General features: G+C 42.9%; 2 protein-coding genes across 4 annotated transcripts in view; both read left to right on the plus strand.

Moving 5' to 3' along the window:
- Positions 1–24: 24 nt before the first annotated feature.
- Positions 25–1,895, plus strand: mzt1 (mitotic spindle organizing protein 1). The gene is made up of 3 exons (XM_076302734.1): positions 25–352; positions 1,328–1,473; positions 1,679–1,895. Exons 1-3 carry the CDS (start codon positions 301–303, stop codon positions 1,700–1,702), a joined length of 222 nt encoding a protein of 73 aa, XP_076158849.1. The 5' UTR covers positions 25–300; the 3' UTR covers positions 1,703–1,895.
- An 8,441-nt stretch (positions 1,896–10,336) lies between these two features.
- dachc (dachshund c) overlaps positions 10,337–21,615 on the plus strand; it is a 38,654-nt gene continuing 27,375 nt past the window's right edge. For all 3 annotated transcript variants that reach the window (XM_076303690.1, XM_076303691.1, XM_076303692.1), the window contains exon 1: positions 10,337–11,088. In XM_076303690.1, the coding sequence (XP_076159805.1) occupies positions 10,529–11,088 (560 nt within the window). In that variant the 5' untranslated portion in view covers positions 10,337–10,528. The remainder of the gene's footprint in view (positions 11,089–21,615) is intronic.

Consider the following 21,615-nt stretch of genomic DNA (forward strand, 5'->3'; position numbering starts at 1 on the left):
TAGACAAAGGTGACGTATTTCCTCTCGGACATTTGAAAGCTTTGTCATCCTTCATGCATTTTAGCTGTCTTAGCTAATGTGGCTTTCTAAGTGATTCTCGAAACTCAAATTCTAAGACTAAGTTTCTGAAGCAATCACTGTTATTTATTAGAATCAAAGAAGCTCGTTACATTAAAACAGACCACAGACTTGATGTGGTTACGTTGTCAAGCAGTAAGCCAGCAGTGTAAGCCATCTGTCAGCTCTGGTAACTTAGCTAACGTTAGCGTTTTGGACATTTCTCTGTTATAAACCTTGACAATGGCTAGTGCTACAAATGCAAACATGAATGCTGTTCGGGAAACAATGGACGGTGAGATGAAATCTCAATGTATTTTGTGTAAACAGGAAATGCCACAGATACAGCTGCATTGTGCCTTGTTCGCTGAGTTTGCTATCGCAAACATGCTAATGCGATGGCTAACCAGTTAGCTTACGTTATCGTTATTTCTGTGATCATTTGTTTTCATTTTCAGGACGACAGTGGTCCTACTACACACGCAACTATTTTCAGTAGTTGATATTTGCATGTGGAAGACGTTTGGTGTACCTATATGAAAACGTTTGCTGAACCAGCTAGGACAAACGCTAACTATGTTATCCATGCATTATTAACATTAGTGGATGCATGGTACACAGTTGGTGAATCTGTCATTTGTGGTGTATGGTCGAAGTTGCACAAATAAATAAAGGAATAACAGTATTTCTAACGCACATTTTTACTGTTGCGTGTGTTTGAGTGTTTGCTCAAGGCAGCATTCAGTGTTTCTGTGACTGTCTGTGAAGGGATGCCCTGGTAGGCTACATCAGCTGATGTTTGCCTTGTGGTGATAGGACTATATCGTCATTTAGTTTTCGTCGACCTTCTATGAAATATCGTGATACAGCTTAAGGTCCATATTGCCCATCCCTGATCGATAATGAATTGTATGTGTTACTTCTCACCAATTCTGCACTGGCTAAATGTAATGTGTAGACTGGCACATTCAGAGATTCAGAGAGTTGTATGAAGGGAAAACTTGAATATAATGGTTATTTTTTAAAATATCTTTATTTTCCCTTCCACTAAAGGGGTATAATGATGAATAACAACTACGAAGTAAATAAACAAATAACATTGGTATATTGGCCCAGAATTTCCAAATCAGTGCATTTCTGTATTTTCAAATGATGCCAGTGAGAGGCCACACACATCCCCAAAGGCCATTTGGTGTGCAGACCATCTCTTAATTCTGTAGTTGTAGGTAAATATTTATGTTTTGTGTAACCTTGCTTATTCCACTCTCAGTACTGCTGGAGATATCACGCCTATTGAACACAGGCCTGGATATGGAGTCACTGTCCATATGTGTACGGCTGTGTGAGCAGGGCATCAATCCAGAAGCATTGTCCTCTGTCATCAAGGAGCTCCGGAAAGCATCAGATAACTTGAAGGTGAGATTAATTTGTTGCTCTAGAGTAGAGTTAGATGCACATCATATTTGACAGGGGCCAGTAGTTATGTAGCCTACATGTGCAGGTCATAGATATCTGGCTGCATTTCACATTTCATTTAGACTGGATATACAGTCCAACTTTTAATAACGGTTAATTTGTCATTTTTCATTCTAATATTTCCTCTGCTACATTGTCTTGTCAGGCTACTGAAAACAGCACTACTTAAGGAACCCAGACTCCATCATGGATCATCTGAAAGCCCGCTGCACATGACCCTTGTGTGATGAAGTTAATGCTTTTGGTATTTTACCTCTATCCCTTAATTTTCAAAAAACCTGCGCCTTCAGCTTGTATATATATGACAGACTTTGTACATATTTGAAACTTTCTATGTGTATTAAATTTACTTTGATATTTAACCCATTGCTTTTTGGTCTATTTTTTTTTAAATGCAGGTTGGCTTGCTTGGTAGAATAATGGGATGTATTGAAATTAATTCATCAATACCCATGTAAGACTGTACTCTTACACATGGTTGTCTGCACAATGTGAGATGTAATTATAACACGGTATAGGTGGTGAAAAGTCATAGCATAAATGTGAATTTCACATTAGCGTCCTCCATGTGTGTAGACTGTGTATTAGGCCCAACATTGCTGTGTTTTGTGACTGATGTTCAGGAGTCTGTTTTTCTCCTTGGACAGATTGCCGGACTTCCAGCTGTGCTTTGAGGAGGAGAGAGGTTGTTGTGTCCTTGTTTCTCTGCAGTAATAAGTAATACGCAGTTCCTGTGGTGAGCTTGGATCGTTGTGTTAATGATTCTGTAATGGGAGGCCTTCTGGCCCTCATTGCAATATACACGCCAACGCAGAGAAAGTCAGTCAAACCAGTTTCTAACACCAGGTGGTGAATTTGCCCACTTTATTCATTGCTGTCTTCAAAGTGGTTTTAGAATAGAGGCTTGGTGCTGCACTTATTTTTAACTTGAAGGATGCTCATGGACGTCAGGCCAACTGAATGTTGAGATTTGTCTTGGCAACGAAGCACACTGAACACTCAATCCTTTTCTATCAGCTAAGCTCTGTTTTGTGTCCATATGGTCACTGACAACCCTTGACTGTACTCCTATGTTACCTTTGTGTCCACACAATGCAGAAAGGGGGTACCTTCTCTTTTGACCGATGGGACTGAATGCCACAGTAAAAGGTTGGTACTGTCACTCTCCCCCTCTTTAGTCCATTCTCTGAGATGTACGAGGGTGTTGAGAGTGATTATGGACTCCTGGCGCGGTGACAGGTGTCATCAGCTAAAGTGAATCAGGCATGTCTGCTCATGAACCTGCCTAATGATGCACAGCAGCGGGGGTAGTGTATCTCTCAAGCTAAATTAGTGCAGGAAAGGTTGCCCTGGTGACAGTGACATCACTCATAAGGGCCCGCTCATCAGTTTCTTTTCTGTTCTGTTGTTGTTCTCCCCCGGGTGCCACCACCAGACAAGCACGGTGGCAAATGCTCCGAATAGAAATACAGGCATTTTTAAGAGAGCTCTTTAATCATCGGCTTTGGTTAACCGCTCAAGTGACTGAAAAAGATGAGGCTAAGCTTTTTACACTTCAACCAATGGCCTTGATTAAGTCCGAAGTGTGTCTTCACTTTATCAGATTTACAAGATAGATAGATAGATACTTTATTGATCCCCATGGGGAAATTCAAGGGTCTCAGTAGCATACACATAACATGCACTTACAGCAGAAATGGTAAACATAAGTATAAGTACAAACTGAATCACTGTGTGATGAGACTTGGATAAAGTATCAACTTCAAATGTTCTTTGGTGACTTTGGTTAACTTCCAAAATCATCAGACCTAGATAAGAATTAAGTATTCCTACCTTGATGTGTAATTATGAAATATGTTGCCTGTAATTGCTTTAATTAATTAGTCAACTGACTGACGAACAGTGAGGGCAAGTAGATCTATGATGGTGTCAACCTTTAGAGGGTGTTTACTCCCTTGTGTTTTAGTTTATGATAATGAAATATTGTTATTAAATTGGAATTTTGTGTCTGAGTATATAATGAATGAATGAATTTTTTGCATGGAATGTCATCAGATGGTTATAGGCTTTGTGTGTCATTGCTCTCTTGTGGATAACATCTTGACTTCATCAAAATCACTGAATAAGGAGCACCCTCCAGTTCTTTTGCTGTTAATAATGTAATGTAAAACTATGAATGCATTGCATGCTTGATGAGAACAGCTGTTGTACCCTGTCTAATTAATGTACACCATTAGAAGGCCAAACTATAATATTTTATATGACCAAAGTGGATTTGTTTCCCCAAAAAACCGGGGATCTAGTACAATGCATTTATGAGCAACTTTTTTTCAGAGCTGGGCAAAGGGCCTCTTAGACAGAATAATCTATTCTTGACGAAGATGAACTATCTATGGCCTAATTTCCAAAATCTTCTGAGATTGCAGGTGTTTCCATCAGGCTACCTGTCTGACACCTTGCCTTTGAGCGGCGAGGTTGTTTAAATACCACCTCAAACTCTTGACTACACCTGTGCGGACGACTCCGGTGTCTCCAAAGGAAAAACAAAGGCCCAGCTAATGCCAATGGTCTTGTTGTGACAGCACTATTTATGATGATTAATGATCCTCTGTTTTAGTTGATTACTCCAGCGCTGAGTCCCAGTACTTGTTTCAATTAGTGTGCTGAAGGTCGAGCGACCAATCTCTCCACCCGCGTGTGCATAATCTATTCCCATTATGGCGGGCGCATGGGGCATCCGCTTCCCCTCACCTTGTGCTCATTCGAATCATCTGCGCTGTTAAGAGCTAAACATCACTGTCAGTGAATTGCCGCCGCAGACGAGTTGGGACATTTCCATTTCCCCAGCCTCGAGGGGAAAATGACCCGTTGCCTCTAAACACTTCATAGTGTAACCAGTTGTGAAGTCTCTGGTTTTAATTTGAACGGACAGGTTGATATTTATGCCTCATGAATTTGATTTGATCCCAATTTTCCTCCGCAGGCGTGAGAGGATGGGACGCTGGTGGTGACACGACCAGCGGCGTTCTGCCATCACACATCAACCCTATGCCACTACTCGAACGCACAACCACTATTAAAACTTTCATAAAATAAGTGTGGCATGTAGTCTACTGAAAGACGGATATCTTCTACAATAAGAATAGGTTGTTTTACATTGTGAATGATGCTCTAAGTCATAATCCCCCCCCCCCCCTCTATAGGCCTATAGGACATCGTGACAGACACACGCATCTCTTCATAGCCCCCACCCCCAGGCCCCTGTTGGGGAGGAGGAGGAAGGTCAAAAACTTCTCCTTTCCATTCTACACTGAGACAGCAGACTAGTGAAAGCCAGGTGCCTCTGAGAGAGCTGTAAGTCACATTGTGCTTTGATTGGTTTTGAAATATGTTGGGCTTCCTTCCCAGACCGTGATTAAGCCCGAAGCAGCACTTCACATTTACACAGGGGGTAACACGTTTGACCTACAGCATGAGATAAGGTCAGGTTTTAACGCCCACTGGAAAGCGGGATTTCTTCATTGGTCCCTGAGTACTTTCTAAACCATTTCAAATCATTGACTGTACAACAGGAAGACAATAATGTATACCATATAGTGCACTGTTTTACACATACAGTATACTCTGCCAATTTGGTCCTGGCAGGCTCATTGAACAGTGTTAGAGGAGGTCACTCTGTAAGTCGATGTGTTGGAACGCTGTGGAGAGAGAGGAGAGGTTCAGGCTAGAGTGGTTAAATCAGACTGAAATCATATACTGTATATGTTACAGAGCATTTATTTTACTATTTGGGAAGCCTGCCTATCAGCCCGATGTGACCAAGAGTTCAAAATAGACTACTTCATGCCATCATGGTCTCAACTATATTCAGTATGCAAATGTGTGTGTAGGCAGGGATGGGCAAAAATACATCAAAATATATTTTAAAACAAAATATCAAATACCCTAATTTTCATTATAAAGTGTAATACATTACAAAATACAGTACTCACTCCATGTATAAAATACTGTAATTTTGAAAATACTAATAATACTTTTTACAGGGAGCATGAAATCACTTTACAAACTTTCCATTATCTGTCTATTTAAACTATTCCTTCATCAGTACACTGACTGTTGATTAATTGGACAGTGTTTGAGAGCAACAGTTTTTCTCTACCTACGAGACATGCCATAAACCTACAAACAGTCAACAGATCAACTATGCTGAACAGCCTGTTACATGGCTAGCCTAAATGCTGTATCAGAGATGCACTCAAAAAGTCACAACTGAACTTGTCAAGTGGAACAAAGTGGAGACAAGTCTGACATTGTCAGTGCATGTCCAAATTGTTGATGTTGCACTGTGTAACACTTTTGATCAGGAAGGATCATGGCCCTTTTAGTTGTGTTTTTTAACTAACTGGATACAGTGTAAGCGCTACATGGTGTTATTGATGCCAAGGGGCGTCATCGAGCTTCATACCTTTCCTTAAAATTTCCCAGACAAACAAACCATGAAAGGATATGCTCTTGAATAGTAGAATTTCCAAAAGTCTTACTTGGACTCATTTTGATAAAACCCCATTTTCAAGGCCACACAAGAACTGTACATTTATGTTTTATCATGTTTTCCTCTACTGCCTTAATTAATACATTAGATTAAATTGGTAAGTTTGTGAATCTTTGACACTGGGTACGTGTGACACCTGCACTTGAAATCCAACATCTGATGCCCTTCGTCAGTGATAACAACAATAATAGATTTTGATTGCATTGCCCCATTCTTAGACTAAAAGCAACCAGCAGATTTTCATACGAGTGATCAGACAAACCATGCAGTGTAGTGATCTCTCATGTTTCTCACATCTCTCCACAAAGGACCAGTTAGTATGGAGACAAAGAACAAGAAATGACATTTTACCACAAATGATGCTTGACTCCTGTGGCACTCGTTTTAAAAAAAAGTTATCATCGTCCAAGGAGATGCAGACACTTATTAGGATCCTGAGAAGTGTCCTCCCAGGCACCAGGCAGGAACGTTCTCTAACACTTCATCAACCCCCTGAACAACCAACTGGTGGAAAAAAACAAGAGGCAGTCTTTTCTGAAGTTGAGTTCTGTGCTCTTCAGGGAATCTCTTGCCATGCATAATTAAACAAATTTGATTGGAATTAAGCTCAACTTCTTTAGTCGACTTTTAATGAATGCAAATCAGACATTGACATCCCTAAGATTAATTTCAGCCAATTAAGGAACACAAAGCCATATTGGAAAGCGTATAGAAAAAGTGTTCAAAGAAGTATGTGAATTCTCACTTTTTTCCACAACCCTATCTCAACCTTCTTACTGCTACTCCAGAGATATTTCCTCCTTCTTGACTTTGATCATTAGTGTGACAACTACAGGAGGAACTCTGTGCATCTCAAGACAGGACCTCCACTGCATTTTAACAAGTCACATTACATCTTAGTAATAACTTCTCTTGCAATAGCTGCATAAAGTAAGCATGGCCAGCTATTCTGCAGTGGTCAGCCTGCACGTCTTAGTACTTCAAAGCTTGTATTTTCTATAGACTATTGTGATTGTTTTCTGTCTAACCTTGCATATCTTGTTTTTTTTTCTATTTCTATACATTTGGAGATTGCGTGCCTTGTGTAGATGCCCTACAGAATGAGTAAGAATGAAAGAAATGTGTGATTAATATGCTGGAGGCTTTTTGGAAATTTGTCTTAGAAGCCATCCTGAGAAATGGTTCAGAGGATTTCACTCATTATCCCTGGGAAGCTCTTTCTCTATCTTCCATGCACACATACAAATGAACAAAACAAACACGATTTATATTTAATGAATAGGTCCACTGTCCCAATTTAATTCCATACACTTTTCAAGTACCCGAAGCATCAGCTAACATCCATCTTAAGGAGATATTTCCACATGACATTTCAGCTAGCATGATTTATTGCACTATGCAATAGCTTTGTTGTCTACTCAAGGCCTTCTGTGGAATGCCATGACCAATCCATCAGAGAACATCATCTCAATAGAAGGTGTGTGTTGGAAGAAGCACAGTCAAATGTGGACTCTTTCTCTCAGTGATTGAGTTATCACCTTGTGGGCCTTTAAAGGGGTTTATAGTACAGTGGGAACAATTTATCAGTGTCCGTGGGTAACATAGCTCTCCATTGATAATCAGATTCATCACCAACATTGTCACATCTTGATGCATATCAAATTTAGGCCATATGACTTTACTATAAACTGTTAATTTTAATGTTAATGTTTATTGATGGTAGTGTAAGTTTTCTTCAACAAATGTGTAAGAACCATTAACATAAATCTTTATTTTAATATAGTACCCAGGTCTAATTGTAATGACCTAAAGGTGTCTGCACATCTGTCTCTCTCTCTCCCTCCCTCCTCTGTCTCTGACACACACACACACACACACACACACACACACACACACACACACACACACACACACACACACACACACACACACACACACACACACACACACACACACACACACACACACACACACAGAGAGAGAGAGAGAGTCACCCCATTGATTGGGAATGTGTTCCAGCATTGGATGTGCATCATAACAAATGTTCCTTTTACATTACAATGAGAAGGCATTGCTGCTGCCTGATCAATGGCTACAAGGTCAGGTAGTGGCCTTGTCTGTAAGTGTTCTGAGGTTGTTGAAGGAGGAGCACTATTAGTAGTAAAAATGCAGTAATACAGCAACTAATATGATAACCTCTTGAGGAAGGCAGTCAAAACAAGAAACATTCATAATTAGGTAAAAGCACAGCTGCGCTCTACATTGTTAATACTCATGGGGCATTCCTTGTTGACGTCTGATATCTATTCACCATTTACAATTAACACTCAGCTTTATAACATACCCTCCCATCAACAGCATTTTATAAAATATTTGTTTAAACTTTAATATGCTATAGCACTCTCTAATGCGTTGCATGCATGGCCTTGCCTTATACTGGATTCTTTCCCATTGTGCTCCACGCTTTTCTTCCCACGTCATCACACAACAAGGATTGCTGACACCGCTGACAGGACAGAAATGTGTAAAATGTCACAAAGAAACTAAATCCAGCCGACAACCTCCTAAGAGCAGACCGGAACGGCACAGACGAACGACTTCTCGCTAATTATTATGGATAGCAGTCGCGACTGCGTGTAGAGAATTTTGACAATATTAATTTAGATGAATGCCCTGTCTCTCCGGAGAAGCCTGTTAATGAGGGTTAGGAATGCACAGGCATGGTGTTTGTGTCATCTCCATCAGTGGCCATCACTCTTGACTCCTCAGTATCAAGCCCACGAACACTATATGTTCACGTCTGCGTGCGTAAAAACGCAATCAAAATGTCCAATGTCCTAACTGCGCAATCGCCGTTGTGGTTGTTGACTTTGAGTTTTCATATTATTTTTGCCGCTCGCGGCATATATGCATGACATATGGAGACGAGACAAGTTAGTCCATTTATTTAGTGAAAATAAATTGACATGGATGCTGTGGGTTGGGTAGGCTACTTACACAGGTAGGCTATAGTTTTATAGTTAAATAGAACCTGTCCGCGTCACGCACTTCTCACTTTACACAAGAGAGGGCAGTGTATCTGTGCGTGTGCCTATATGCTGTGCCTAGGTCTACTTGAAGCCAGGGTTCATCAGCACCGAAAACAATACAAAGCAATTTCACACGAGAGTGAGAGTCTCTGAGGGAATTGCGTAGCTTATATGAAGTTTGGTTCACCAATGCCATCTAATCCTGAAGGATGTCCTCACACTGCGAAAGTTATCTGTCCTTTAAAAAAAGTTCATTGTATTTTGTGATACTCTTAATGTCAACGAGGGGCCTGTGCTTAATTGCCTTAATAATTTCTTATTCAAATGTTCCCCATGCTTTCTAAAGCATATCAATTTTGTTAATACCATGTAATTAAAATATGTCAGTGCACTACAAGAGGCGGGCTATATTAATGACCATGAAAATTGTTTTAATTAAATAGCCAATTATAGCAAAGCCCTAACCATGAACACTGACATTTAAATGAGCTTTATTTAAATTGCCTTCAATATTGTTTCATCAAACTCTGCGGAAGTGAATTAATCACTGGCCTACATTGAAGGTGTACAGTGACATTAACTACTGAAGACTTCTTATTTACCATCTTGACTTGCATTCAAATTGCACCTGTCCATCCATTAAAGTCACTGATTATCTCCTAATTGCAGTTGTTGGTTTGTTTAGGCCTATTTGTAGAACCATTGGTGGACGGAGAAACACTTGTAAACAAAAATATTATTTATAACAATATAGGATCAGTAAACAAATGGTAGATTAAAACCGACTGTACCCCAATGTAGGCTAATGATAACCAACCCCACTTCGAGAGCAACATGCAAAAAAATATTATTTTAAAATGATTTCTCATTAGCCTATAATAATAATAATAATAATAATAATAATTATTATTATTATTATTATTATTATTATTATTATTATTATTATTGTCAAATATTAAAATCAATGTTTATTTTGTTGATAGGCCTATATATTTCCATAACAGTCTCCTTGTGGACTAGTAGTTTGATATTGATAACACTTTACTGTGGTGGTTGCTGCAAATTGCACCAGTGCGCTCCTTTCCCTCTATTTTATTCTCTGAACACACGTGCGCGCTCTATCTCCTCTGAAGTCTTCATCTCGGTGGCTCCACCTCCACGCGCTGTCTCAGCAGCAATCCAAGAGAGCGAGGGGCTCTATCTTTTCCTGGTCTAGAACACATCAGCCTTGGATCGATGTCCTCAAAGTACGCGAGCGCATGTCCTGCCGCAGTCCGAGATAGCTTTTTTCTATTTCAAGCACCTGCAAATTGAACTCGCATTAAACAAAGGCTGACTCGTGTTGTTATATATAGGTACTCTGTAAGTTTCTTTAAACTTTGAACTTTTTGTTCGTGAGGCTATTGACGAGACCATGGCCACACCGACAACGCTGATGCCCTCGCCTTCCCTGACGCATCCACCGCAAATGTCAAATTCAACCGGCAGTAACTCTTCAACTGCGGCGGCGTCTTCTCCTCCTCCCCCCTCTCTCCCTGCTCCTCCAACAGTTGTGACTTCGGGACAGAGCCTGTTTCGCTCGGAGCTATTACCCACCGGCAGTCCAGGGATCCCGATTGGCAGCCCACCGACTAAACCGGTGTATTCGACACCGTCTCCAGTTGAGAACACACCGCAGAACAACGAGTGCCGTATGGTGGAGGTGATGGGCGCACGGCTCGCCTCTTTCACGGTCAGCGGGAAGGAGCTCATCTGTCTGCCACAAGCATTTGACCTCTTCCTGAAACACTTGGTCGGGGGACTGCACACCGTCTACACCAAACTCAAGAGGCTGGACATAACACCGGTGGTCTGCAATGTAGAGCAGGTCCGAATCCTTCGTGGTCTTGGAGCCATCCAGCCTGGAGTCAACCGCTGCAAACTTATCTCGAGAAAGGACTTGGAGGTTCTCTACAATGACTGCACTAACGCAAGGTGAGTGCCAATGATAAACTAGATGCATGTTTTCTTGTAGGTGAGATTGAAGAAGTGATGACAATCATGTAGCCTACTTCATTTGAAGTTATTGTACACATTTATAATGGGGGGAAAACAGTTTAAAACAGAAGTGGTGCAAGTCAGCTTCCACATAGGCCTATAGCAACAAATCCAGATGTTAACATATAAACAATGAAAATGGTAAAATGGAGTAAATGGGATGTAGTTAAAAAAAATCTTACAACCGTGCACGACCTGTTTGAAACTGAAACGATGGGCCTCACCTGCTCATGAAAGAAGATATGCCGACACTTCCTCCAGTTACAGCCCATAAAGAAAAACAATATTGTTGATCATATTTCTGTTAGCACTCATGCTTTTGAGGCTCAGCCGAGATCCTTTGATATGTGGTAAGATGAAACCCATGTAGTGTCCCTGGTGCTGTTCGGTGTGTTTATGACCAGACTTCCTCGTTGATGGGGAAAAAAAATGTTAACTTGAGATCACCACTGCTTGACTTACACAAGGCAGCTGCTTTCAGATAGAAAATAAGGACATTATGCACATATTATGATGTCTGCTACTTGATAATTAAGATATATTACATATACTACGGCAGCATGTATTTATCATAGTTAATGACAAAGGGACGGAGTCTGCATAATTGTAATATACGTGCTCAGTGCAGTGCACATCAGTAGGCTACTTCTAAATAGTGTCTTGTGGTAATGCGCCAGCGATACAGTTGTTTCATTCATTTGAAAATGTAACGAGTTTCCTAAAGGATTTTACTCACTGACACATCTCCCTGTCCGACTACAAGTGTTATATTAAAACATAACCATAATGAGACAGTTATTCCAAAGGCCTTCAGCAGCGTTTTGACATTTTAAGTATTGCATAGGCTACCACATACGCACCTGTAACAGGAAGGAAACATTCTTGTTTCCAAGCTTCCATTATATCTCCGAGTTAATATGGACGCAGAGGGGATAGTATACTGTTCAAGCCAATAGGCACCCCCCCCCCCCCACACACACACACACACACAGGCATACAGGCCTGCAAGCAGCGATGCCAAAATAAATTGCGTCACCGTCCTATGACCATTTCTCGCTCTGATTCTAATGGAAACTTTAACAGAAATAATAAGTGCCCTGGTTTGGACGTTATTGACCACCGACAGGCCCGTCAGAGGAAGTTTGCGTCGGCCCTGCAAGTTGCAGGCCACCAGATGAGACTCTGATTGGGGGAGACCGATTCTCGCTCGCGCACTCGGCTGTGTCTAATACACCCATGAGGGGAAATTGATTCTCCACATATTTTTTTGTTTTGCTCATATTGCCCAGAGCGGCAGTTTTAAAAGGGCGCTCGTAGCTCTTCTCCATTTTGCTCTCCTGCACATCTCCTGAATTATAGCTCTTATCACATTAATATTTCTCGCCTGGAGGAGGGAGAGATAATTGTATGAATGCGTTTGGAAATTTGTATCTGTGTGAGTTCATTATTAAATTATGCAAAGCACTCATCTCTCCCTCCCTCGATCTGCAGATTGCCTAATTAGGATTGATGTGCCAACGAGATGTTTGGCAATCGGAATGCGGCCATGTCCAAACGAGCAGAAAATTGAAAACGACCAGGCGGAAAGTTTTAAGCATTTTCCCTCTAAAGTAATATGATTATTTAATTACTGCAGCTGTTCTGGCTGTTGTATTGTTCTCATCTCCTTTCTTTAATTGAGAGGACAGGCGATAGGCCAACACAGCGAGCTTGTCTTCCTCGCTGGCAATCTGATGCGTCGAATTAAATGGCTGTATTGTGCCACGTCCGCCACAAAATCAGAAGTAGGCTATTACTCATGATGAATCAACTTCGGGCATAGATCTCCTCAATCCCGTAAGATACCAGATACCAAAAGCGACCTCACCTGTGTTCTGAGTCATAGGCTTTCCGCACACTTAGGACCTCACAAGTATTTATCGGAAGAACTCTGAGCTGCTCTGACTCTCAGCGTGTGTCATAGCCTTCTGATCAGACTAATCTATGAAAGCACATGGCTCTCAGATTTTTCACTATTCTTATTAACCCCATGGCAGTTAAACTCACTTAACTTTACCATTCTTTATCATCATCCTTATCATCATCACCACCACCACCATGACCACTATTATCTTCATTATCAGAGCTTCATCTTTGCTTTTTTCTCTATGTGTGCTTGGATGTTGGAATGAAGAGAAATCTAGTATAGGTAATTTTATAGTGCAGTGAATCCAATTCAAAACACTTTTTTTATGAAATTCTGCAAATTGCTAACTTGCAAGAAACTAACTTGCACAGTGGAACAGTTACTGTGTGTGTGTGTGTGTGTGTGTGTGTGTGTGTGTGTGTGTGTATGTGCCTGTGTGTGTTTGTATGCATCATATGCATTTCTTCAGGCAGTACAGTGTTAGAGATGAGCTGATGAGTGATATGTTACCCAGCACTAAGAGGCCTTATAGACAACTAAATACACATATTCTCCACATAAACACACACACACACACACACACACACACACACACACACACACACACACACACACACACACACACACACACACACACACAGAGACACACAGACACAGAGAGAGAGAGAGAGAGTGGTCAGGATACCTCTCTTCTCTGACCTTCAAGACAGTGTCGTGGTAACATGACTCCACATCAAACAGTGTGTGTGTTTGTCTGAAAATGTGTGAGCAAGTATTATGTGTGTTGAGTGCTAGTTGTGTTTGTTCCTATTGTTGATATTGTTCTAGTGTTGATATGTTATTATCAGTGCTGTCTGTGTGGATACATGTGTACAAGCACTTGGGGCTGCACACACACACACACACACACACACACACACACACACACACACACACACACACACACACACACACACACACACACACACACACACACATGCTTGCATGGTGGCATAAACATGGTTTCACATTTGTGTGGATGTGTGTGTGTGTGTTGTATGAATCATGCCTCTCGTGGGGATTATCTGGTGGATATGGTGCAGCAGGTGAGCGGTGGCACACCCATAACCCCAGCAAATCCTCCTCATGCCCCCCCTCTCCCCCCCTCCTCTCCAATGTCATTAAAGTGTGCTGGAGTGTTTTTTCACTCTGACTGTGATCACTGCTTCCTGCTTGCCTGCAGTATCAGCCATTACACACAACACCCTCACACAGATGCTAAATGGTGTTATCTGACCACTGGAATCACAGCATCACACACACACACACACACACACACACACACACACACACACACATACACACTTGGGGGGGAGTGTGTGTGTGTGTGTGTTTGTGTGTGTCGGCTGAAGCTTTGACATCTGATACTGTTGTAATGGTTCTCTATGATAGGGATGTGAGAAGGCAGAATGCTTCTCAAGTGCTTTGTGCTCTCAATGCAGATCTGAAGAATGGCGTAGGGCTTTGACTTATGTGTGTGTTTGAGTGTACATTTGTGCTAGGGGTACCACTGGATTGAACTGTCGTGGTGTTTGTGCGTGAGTGCGTGCACGTGCATGTGCGTGTGCGTGTGCGTGTGTGTCTGAGAAAGAGAGAGAGAGAGAGAGAGAGTGAGAGAGAGAGAGAGAGAGAGAGATTGTAGTCCATGGAAACAGGAGCCACAGGCTGGCAGTGTTAAGACTTGACTGGGGCCAGAGGAAGCTGAGTTGGCACGGAGCGGAGGAGGGGCAGAGGAGAGGAGAGGAGGGAGGACGTCTGGGGGAGTTTTTAATTAAAGTATGAAATGAGAGGTCATGCGCTCTGACCCTCCACACACACACACACACACACACACACACACACACACACACACACACACACACACACACACACACACACACACACACACGCTTGCATGTTGGCATACATAAACATGGTTTCACATTCTCACACGTACACACAGGTACACTGGTATGCACACACACACACACACACACTAACACCACTAACACACAAGAGCTAGTAGCTTTCACATACTGGCACATTCACACACACACACACACACACACACACACACACACACACTAACACCGCTAACACACAAGAGCTAGTAGCTTTCACATACTGGCACATTCACACACACACACACACACACACACACACACACACACACACACACACACACATACACATGCTAACACTCACACCCAGGAGTGGTCCCCCCTCTTAAGCTGATGAGTTTTCCATGAAAAGGTTTTTCATTAATTCCACCTTAGGGAGCCTCTGTGTTCTGCCAGGCGCTGCATCACATACACAAATCTGGTGAAAGTGTGTGTGTGTGTGTGTGTGTGTGTGTGTGTGTGTGTGTGTGTGTGTGTGTGTTCTGCATGTCAGTGGATGCTTTGTGCATTATAGAATTTTGATGGCACAGAATTGTCCATGTAACGCAGATGTTATGCAGAGATGATGAACCAGAAAGAAGATCCTTTTCTCACCCTTTTGATTTGGCACATACATTATATTTGAATTACATGAAAGCATAACATGTTTTAGATGTAGATATATTATTACTGTCACTCCAAATACTTAATATATGCGTGTACTGTATGTTAATTGTGATTACCCCACTGCCGGTATGAAGAAGAGCCAGTGATGATAATTGGGCCATATGAGAGAGCACATACTATGTGGATATTCAGTTGGAGCCCTGTTTTTTCCCCATTGGAGTCTTTTAGTATGTCTTCATATCAGCTAAGAGAATCTCTTAAATATGAGACGGCAAAATTGATTCTGAAGCAAACTACTGTTTAGAATATGACTTGTGTCAGCACTGTGTAATGCTTAAATGAAGAACTGTTGAAAGCTCAATTATGGGATCAGAATTTGTTTGGTCATATTATTTCCCAATTACCCCATTAAAGCCAAGTTAGCTTCTTGTTTTAAATGGAAAGCTCATATTAAATATACAGGCGTTTAACTGTGTTGAGAATGAAAGTCGTGCAGGCATCTGTTCAAACAAGACAGGATGTTTAGCTCATCTCTTTGTTTTTTTGTTTATAGGACGCCATGGAAACACACTTGAAGGCGTATGTTTTCATGTTTTCATTTGAAAAGGCTAAATGTCCTTTTGGCTTTAAAAAGCAGCGGGACTTGGTTATGAACAAGAGTTATGAGCTGATGGGGAGGTTATACACACACACACACACACACACACACACACACACACACACACAGACACACACACACACACACACACACACACACATACAGCTAAGCTTTCCAGGAACAGACGTGTGTGTTCCTGATTTCAGAGAGACTGAGAGTAAAGGCAGAAAGGAGAAATAATTAACCAGTAACCCTGGTGACCGCAAGGGAAGAGCCCTGAGCTTTGGCTTGAGCTGACTGGAAGGGGCTCATTAGTCCATCATTACAGGCAGTCCTACAGTAGGCCTCTTCTTCCCCACTCTAACCACACGCAGCATGACTGTAATACTGAGATGGCAGTATTACTGAGTAACTGATATCTGGGATGTACTCAAACTGATATATTTTGTCCTCAGCTATAGGAGCTCCATCAGTAAATGAGTGCATAAGCAGTCTGCTGAAGAAACTCTCTCTCAGTTTCTCTTTTTCTCTCCCTCCACTCTGTCTCTCTCTATCGTATCCCTCCACCCGTCTGTCTGAAAGTGATTGTTGAGAATATCGCTGTCCCTGATGGTGATGGTTAGTGCAGTGTGGCTCTCCCTGCAGCTCCTACTTGTGACAGTGGGCTTTCTCTGTGTGTTATTAAGGTAGATTGAAGTGAGCTGAGTGATCCCTTTCATTGGCAAAGTCAGCTCATGGCATTAAGCCATACACACACACACACACACACACACACACACACACACTCACACACACACACACATGCACACTATTACATAAACACGGATCTACAGGCCCATTGACCTGTCAGAATTCACTCACTACTCATTTTATTTTCAGTTTAGTCCTGTGGTCTCATGTCGCCTTTCTGCGAGACTAGAATAAAGTATTAGGGTTGAACATACACAAACACATAGACACACATCTACAACAACCTCCCCCCCCCTCCACACACACACACCCACACACACACACACACACACACACACTCACTCACACACATAGACTACCTACCCCCTTGATGCATACATGGCCCATATCTGCCAGCACCTCGGAGAGAGGCTCAGAGACTCCTGATTTATATGCCTGCGTTGAAGAATACCTATTTTGGGGCGAACCTTCATTGAATCAAGGACAAAAGAATGAATGGCTGTCCCAGGGACACTAAATGACCCATATAAGCTGACAACATGGCATAGATTATGGCCTATATGGGGGAACGCACGGCGCGGATGAGGGTACGTCCCACAAAGGCAGCACTCACGAGAAAGCATGTGTCCTACAAAGCGAGAGAACAGAGGGGGAGAATGGCCCGCAGTGATATGGGCCGAGGAAAGGGTCAGTGGAGATCATATCTGAGGCTGTACTGACCAGGGGACAGGAAGAGACTTCTTCAGCTTCATGAGATGATTTGTGTTTTTTCCCATGAAGTACATACAGGAAAGGTTTTTTCCCCTTTTTCATGTAAACTGTCTTAGCAGTCTGCCTTACCCTGGTAGAGATGGAGAATGGAGAGAGTGAGAGAGAAAGGGAGAGAGTGAGAGAGAAAGGGAGAGAGTGAGAGAGACTGACCCCTGCACATAGTTTTCTTGAAAATTCTTTTGTTGACTTTCTCAGAGGGAGAGAGTAAGAAGAAAACAAGCATGAAACAGAATGAAAGGAGATACAGTTATTTCATTGAGTAATGAAAAGAAACAGAGAGAGAGAGAGAGTGAGGGAAGGACAGAGTAATAAATATGAACACTGTCAGTACTTCTGGTGTGTTCCCTCTCCCTCAGCAGATGTCATGTAATCAGTGAGAACAGGGAGGAGACTTGATCCGCGTGGGCATTGGGAGAGAGGGAGAGAGAGCTTATTCTATAGTATATGAAAGAGATGCTGGCAAGCACACAGTTTTATCTTTGAGAACAAAGAACAAATGATGAGTAAACAGGACAACGGTGTGGGCAGTTTTGTAATTGACTAGTAAAAGAAAGCAGTAAGTGCTGCGATGTCCACCACAGCAGCCAATTTGAGTGAGCGGCCTCTGGACCGAAATTGTTAATTGTAGAGCAATCTGTTGACGCCGGAAAAAACACTGTATCTCAAGTATCTGAAGCAGGTGGCTTCCTGTTGGAGACCAGGAGCGAGCAAGAGAGAGAGAGAGTGTGAGAGAGTGAAAGAGTGAGAGAGAGAGAGTGAGAGAGAGAGATGAAAAAGCTCAGTTATATGGAGTAACCACATTGCAAGAGCACAAGCTTTTGCTTGTGTTGAGGAGTAGTTTAACTGTCAGAGCGGAAAAAAATATTGAAATCCCACATTATCCCTCCCTCTGCAGTCAGAATGTCACCAGTCACGTCCCCGCTGGCTCCCGGCGTAATGAGGGACAATAATAACAGCGTGTTAAATAGGAGCATGAACTAAAAGGTGGAAATAGGTTTATCAAATTAACCTTCTAGCACCCGACTGATATGAGAGCGAACGGGTATTTATAGTCACGAGCTGATCAGCCTGACCGCTGGCATTTTCCTTTTGGCTTGCATGATGTCAGTCTGTCTCAGTCTTTTAAACACACACACACACACACACACACACACACACACACACACACACACACACACACACACACACACACACATGTTGCATGCCTGTTCATCTATTTATGCTCTCTCTCTCTCTCACACACACACATGCACAGACATATTCTCACTCTCATTCTCTTTTACGCACACACTCACAAGCACAGTCTCTCTCTCTCTCCTTTCCCTCTCTTTCACACACACATACACACACACACGCACACACACACACACACACACACTCTCACACACACACACACATATGCAGAAGACTCTGTGCTCCTCAGGAATGCCTTTGAGGCTCTTTTTGCACCTCTGATCTTGTTTATCCCTCTCTCCTGCATATTTATGTTAATGTCAGATGCCAGCTTTGGCACAATGTCACTTCAACACATTCAATGACATTCCCATATTTGCCCGCCCACCCACGCACACACATACACACTCAGACATATGCACACACACACACACACACACACACACAAACATACACACACACACACACACACACACACACACACACACACACACACACACACACACACACACACACACAAACATACACGCACACACACATCTACACACACGCACACACTCACACATACACAATAATCGGCCCCCTCCTAATGTCTTGTAAGATGTTTTCCATGTCTGTTTCTGAGGAGTGAAGGTCTGGATGTCTCCTGCTGATCTCCCAGCCTCCCTCACTTCATACCCCCACTACATATGTTGTTTACTGGGTGCCGTGAGCTACCAGCTCCAAGAGTGGGGGAAGTGACACACGTGGCTCTCTCCTGGGAATCTCCCACAATCCTCAGCTCTTGTTTAGAGTTTTTGGGGAAATGTCAGCACACACAGGCAAACACACACAAGAAGTAAATTTCCTCTCCAACTATTATACACTGTACTAGTTACAATACCACTACTGTATAACCACTGGTAGCAATTCCAGTAAGTGACATTAGTCACGCTTTGAGACAGATATACTTCTGCTGATGTTTATATATAGACAAACCTTCAGACGTTGCTTGTTCCTCTGTAATTGTGGTGTGTTTGCTTCCTGTTGAAGTGGTTCAGGTGGTGGTTCATGGTCTTAATGCATTAAATGTGCTTAAATGGCAGCCCTGTGGGCCCCTCTCATTAGCATTGGCCTGTTATTTAGCAGATGCTTTTATCCAAAGCGATTTCCAGTCCAGTGCCCATGTGATCTGCGCCGAGCCCGGGGAGCTGCTGACCCTGGCCACCTCGGGGAGGGACGCTCCACCTGCTCCACCTGTGGAAGCAGCCGACCTGGTACCACAGCTGTCCCCTCTGGCACACGCCACTGGAGAGCCTGTGTGTGTGTGTGTGTGTGTGTGTGTGTGTGTGTGTGTGTGTGTGTGTGTGTGTGTGTGTGTGTAGTCGGCTCTGTGATATGTACAAATACCAAAAGACAGTTTTTGGACTATGATAACAATGAAAGTGTTCTAATCTAGGCCATGATTTCTGTGGACTAACCATACTAGACCAGAGTAGGAGGAATCTTCATCCATCTGTCGTCCTCCCACAGAGACACATGCACAGCACAGTCAACGTTTCATCATCAAACCTCCGTCCAGGCTTCTGTTAAATACACACTGAGGTGTTCCAGACATCCAGTGCTGGGGTCAGGTGGGTCCGCAGTTGCTGGATAAGGAGCGCAAAACACCTTTCCCCATCCCTGAGTAAGGACCGTCTCAGAGACACACTTAAAAGTGACTTAACTTGACTTTCAGCTGACTCAGGGCATTATGTAAGCAAACAAAAATTGGAACTATTATTTTTTCTGACAAATGAACTCTCTCTCTCTCTCTCTCTCTCTCTCTGTGTGTTTGTGTGTGTGGGTGTGTGTGTGTGTGTGTGTGTGTGTGTGTTTAATACAGAGATAGGCAGTGCAAGAAAGATAGTTTCATTGTGTGTGTGTGATGTGTGGACGAGTGTTTTTGTGTGAGTGTGTGTGTGTGTGTGTGTGTGTGTGTGTGTGTTGTAGCGGAGTGTTAGTGGAGCTGATTGTAGTTCCAGTCAGGTGGCCCGGTCCTGATTAGATGCCACTTCATTTGCCTCCCATCTGAGGGTGTCCATTTATCCCCCCCCATCTGTTTGTTTGCTTTCCTCTCATTGCCTCGCCTCTTCCTCGTTAGTCATCTGGGGTGTGTGTGTACGAGCAGCCGGCCCGCCGCTGGCTGAACCACTGGACCAAGACGCCAAAGTAGCCGGTAACATCAAGGTCACAGCCACGTTCAGTCCCCAATGAATATAAAAGCATAATAAGCATAATTAAAATGTAGTGTAGTGTAATGGCAGCTGAAGGGCCTAGTGTAAATAGCCAGCGGTCGCTCTGGGGAGTGAGCGGTCAGAAGCTCTCAGCTGGTGGAGCGGGAGGCTTAGAGCAGCGCGGTCGCCCGCCTGCCTGTCCGCCCACCTGCCCGTCTGTCTGAGGTCTTTGTTTCATCAAGGAACTTTCGTCCTGATTGTGAGGGTGAGAATTACCCATAGGGCCGTGGGCCAGGCCATTGTGAAAACAGAGCAAAAGTCAGAGCTGAAATAAAGCCCAGCCTCCATGGCTGGCATGATCCAACCGGCCCTTACCCCCCACCCCCAACCCCCAACACACACAGAGACACCCCCAGACAGATGGAGAGAATAATGGAGAAGTGTGGCAGGATAGTCGGACAATCTTGTCAGAGGATTGGAGGAGAATTAGATTAATCAAGAGCCGTTTGACAGCCTACAACCCCTCCTCTCTCTCTCTCTCTCTCTCTCTCTCTCTCCCCCGCTCTGTGTTTTTCTCTGTCAATCCTCCCCCTTTCTCTCTCTCTC

This window comes from Alosa pseudoharengus, unplaced genomic scaffold (assembly GCF_046254945.1).
Source record: "Alosa pseudoharengus isolate Yale_2024_CS ecotype anadromous, Long Island Sound unplaced genomic scaffold, YU_APseudo_1.1 YU_APseudo_1.1_scf_24, whole genome shotgun sequence".
Taxonomy (NCBI): Eukaryota; Metazoa; Chordata; class Actinopteri; order Clupeiformes; family Clupeidae; genus Alosa; species Alosa pseudoharengus.

Bases quoted from the DNA above. Each gene is read 5' to 3' on its own strand.
- mzt1 (XM_076302734.1), top strand. From the start codon at position 301: ATGGCTAGTGCTACAAATGCAAACATGAATGCTGTTCGGGAAACAATG. The intron at 353-1,327 runs GTGAGATGAAAT...TTCCACTCTCAG, and splicing joins TGTTCGGGAAACAATGGACG to TACTGCTGGAGATATCACGC. The intron at 1,474-1,678 runs GTGAGATTAATT...TTGTCTTGTCAG, and splicing joins AAGCATCAGATAACTTGAAG to GCTACTGAAAACAGCACTAC.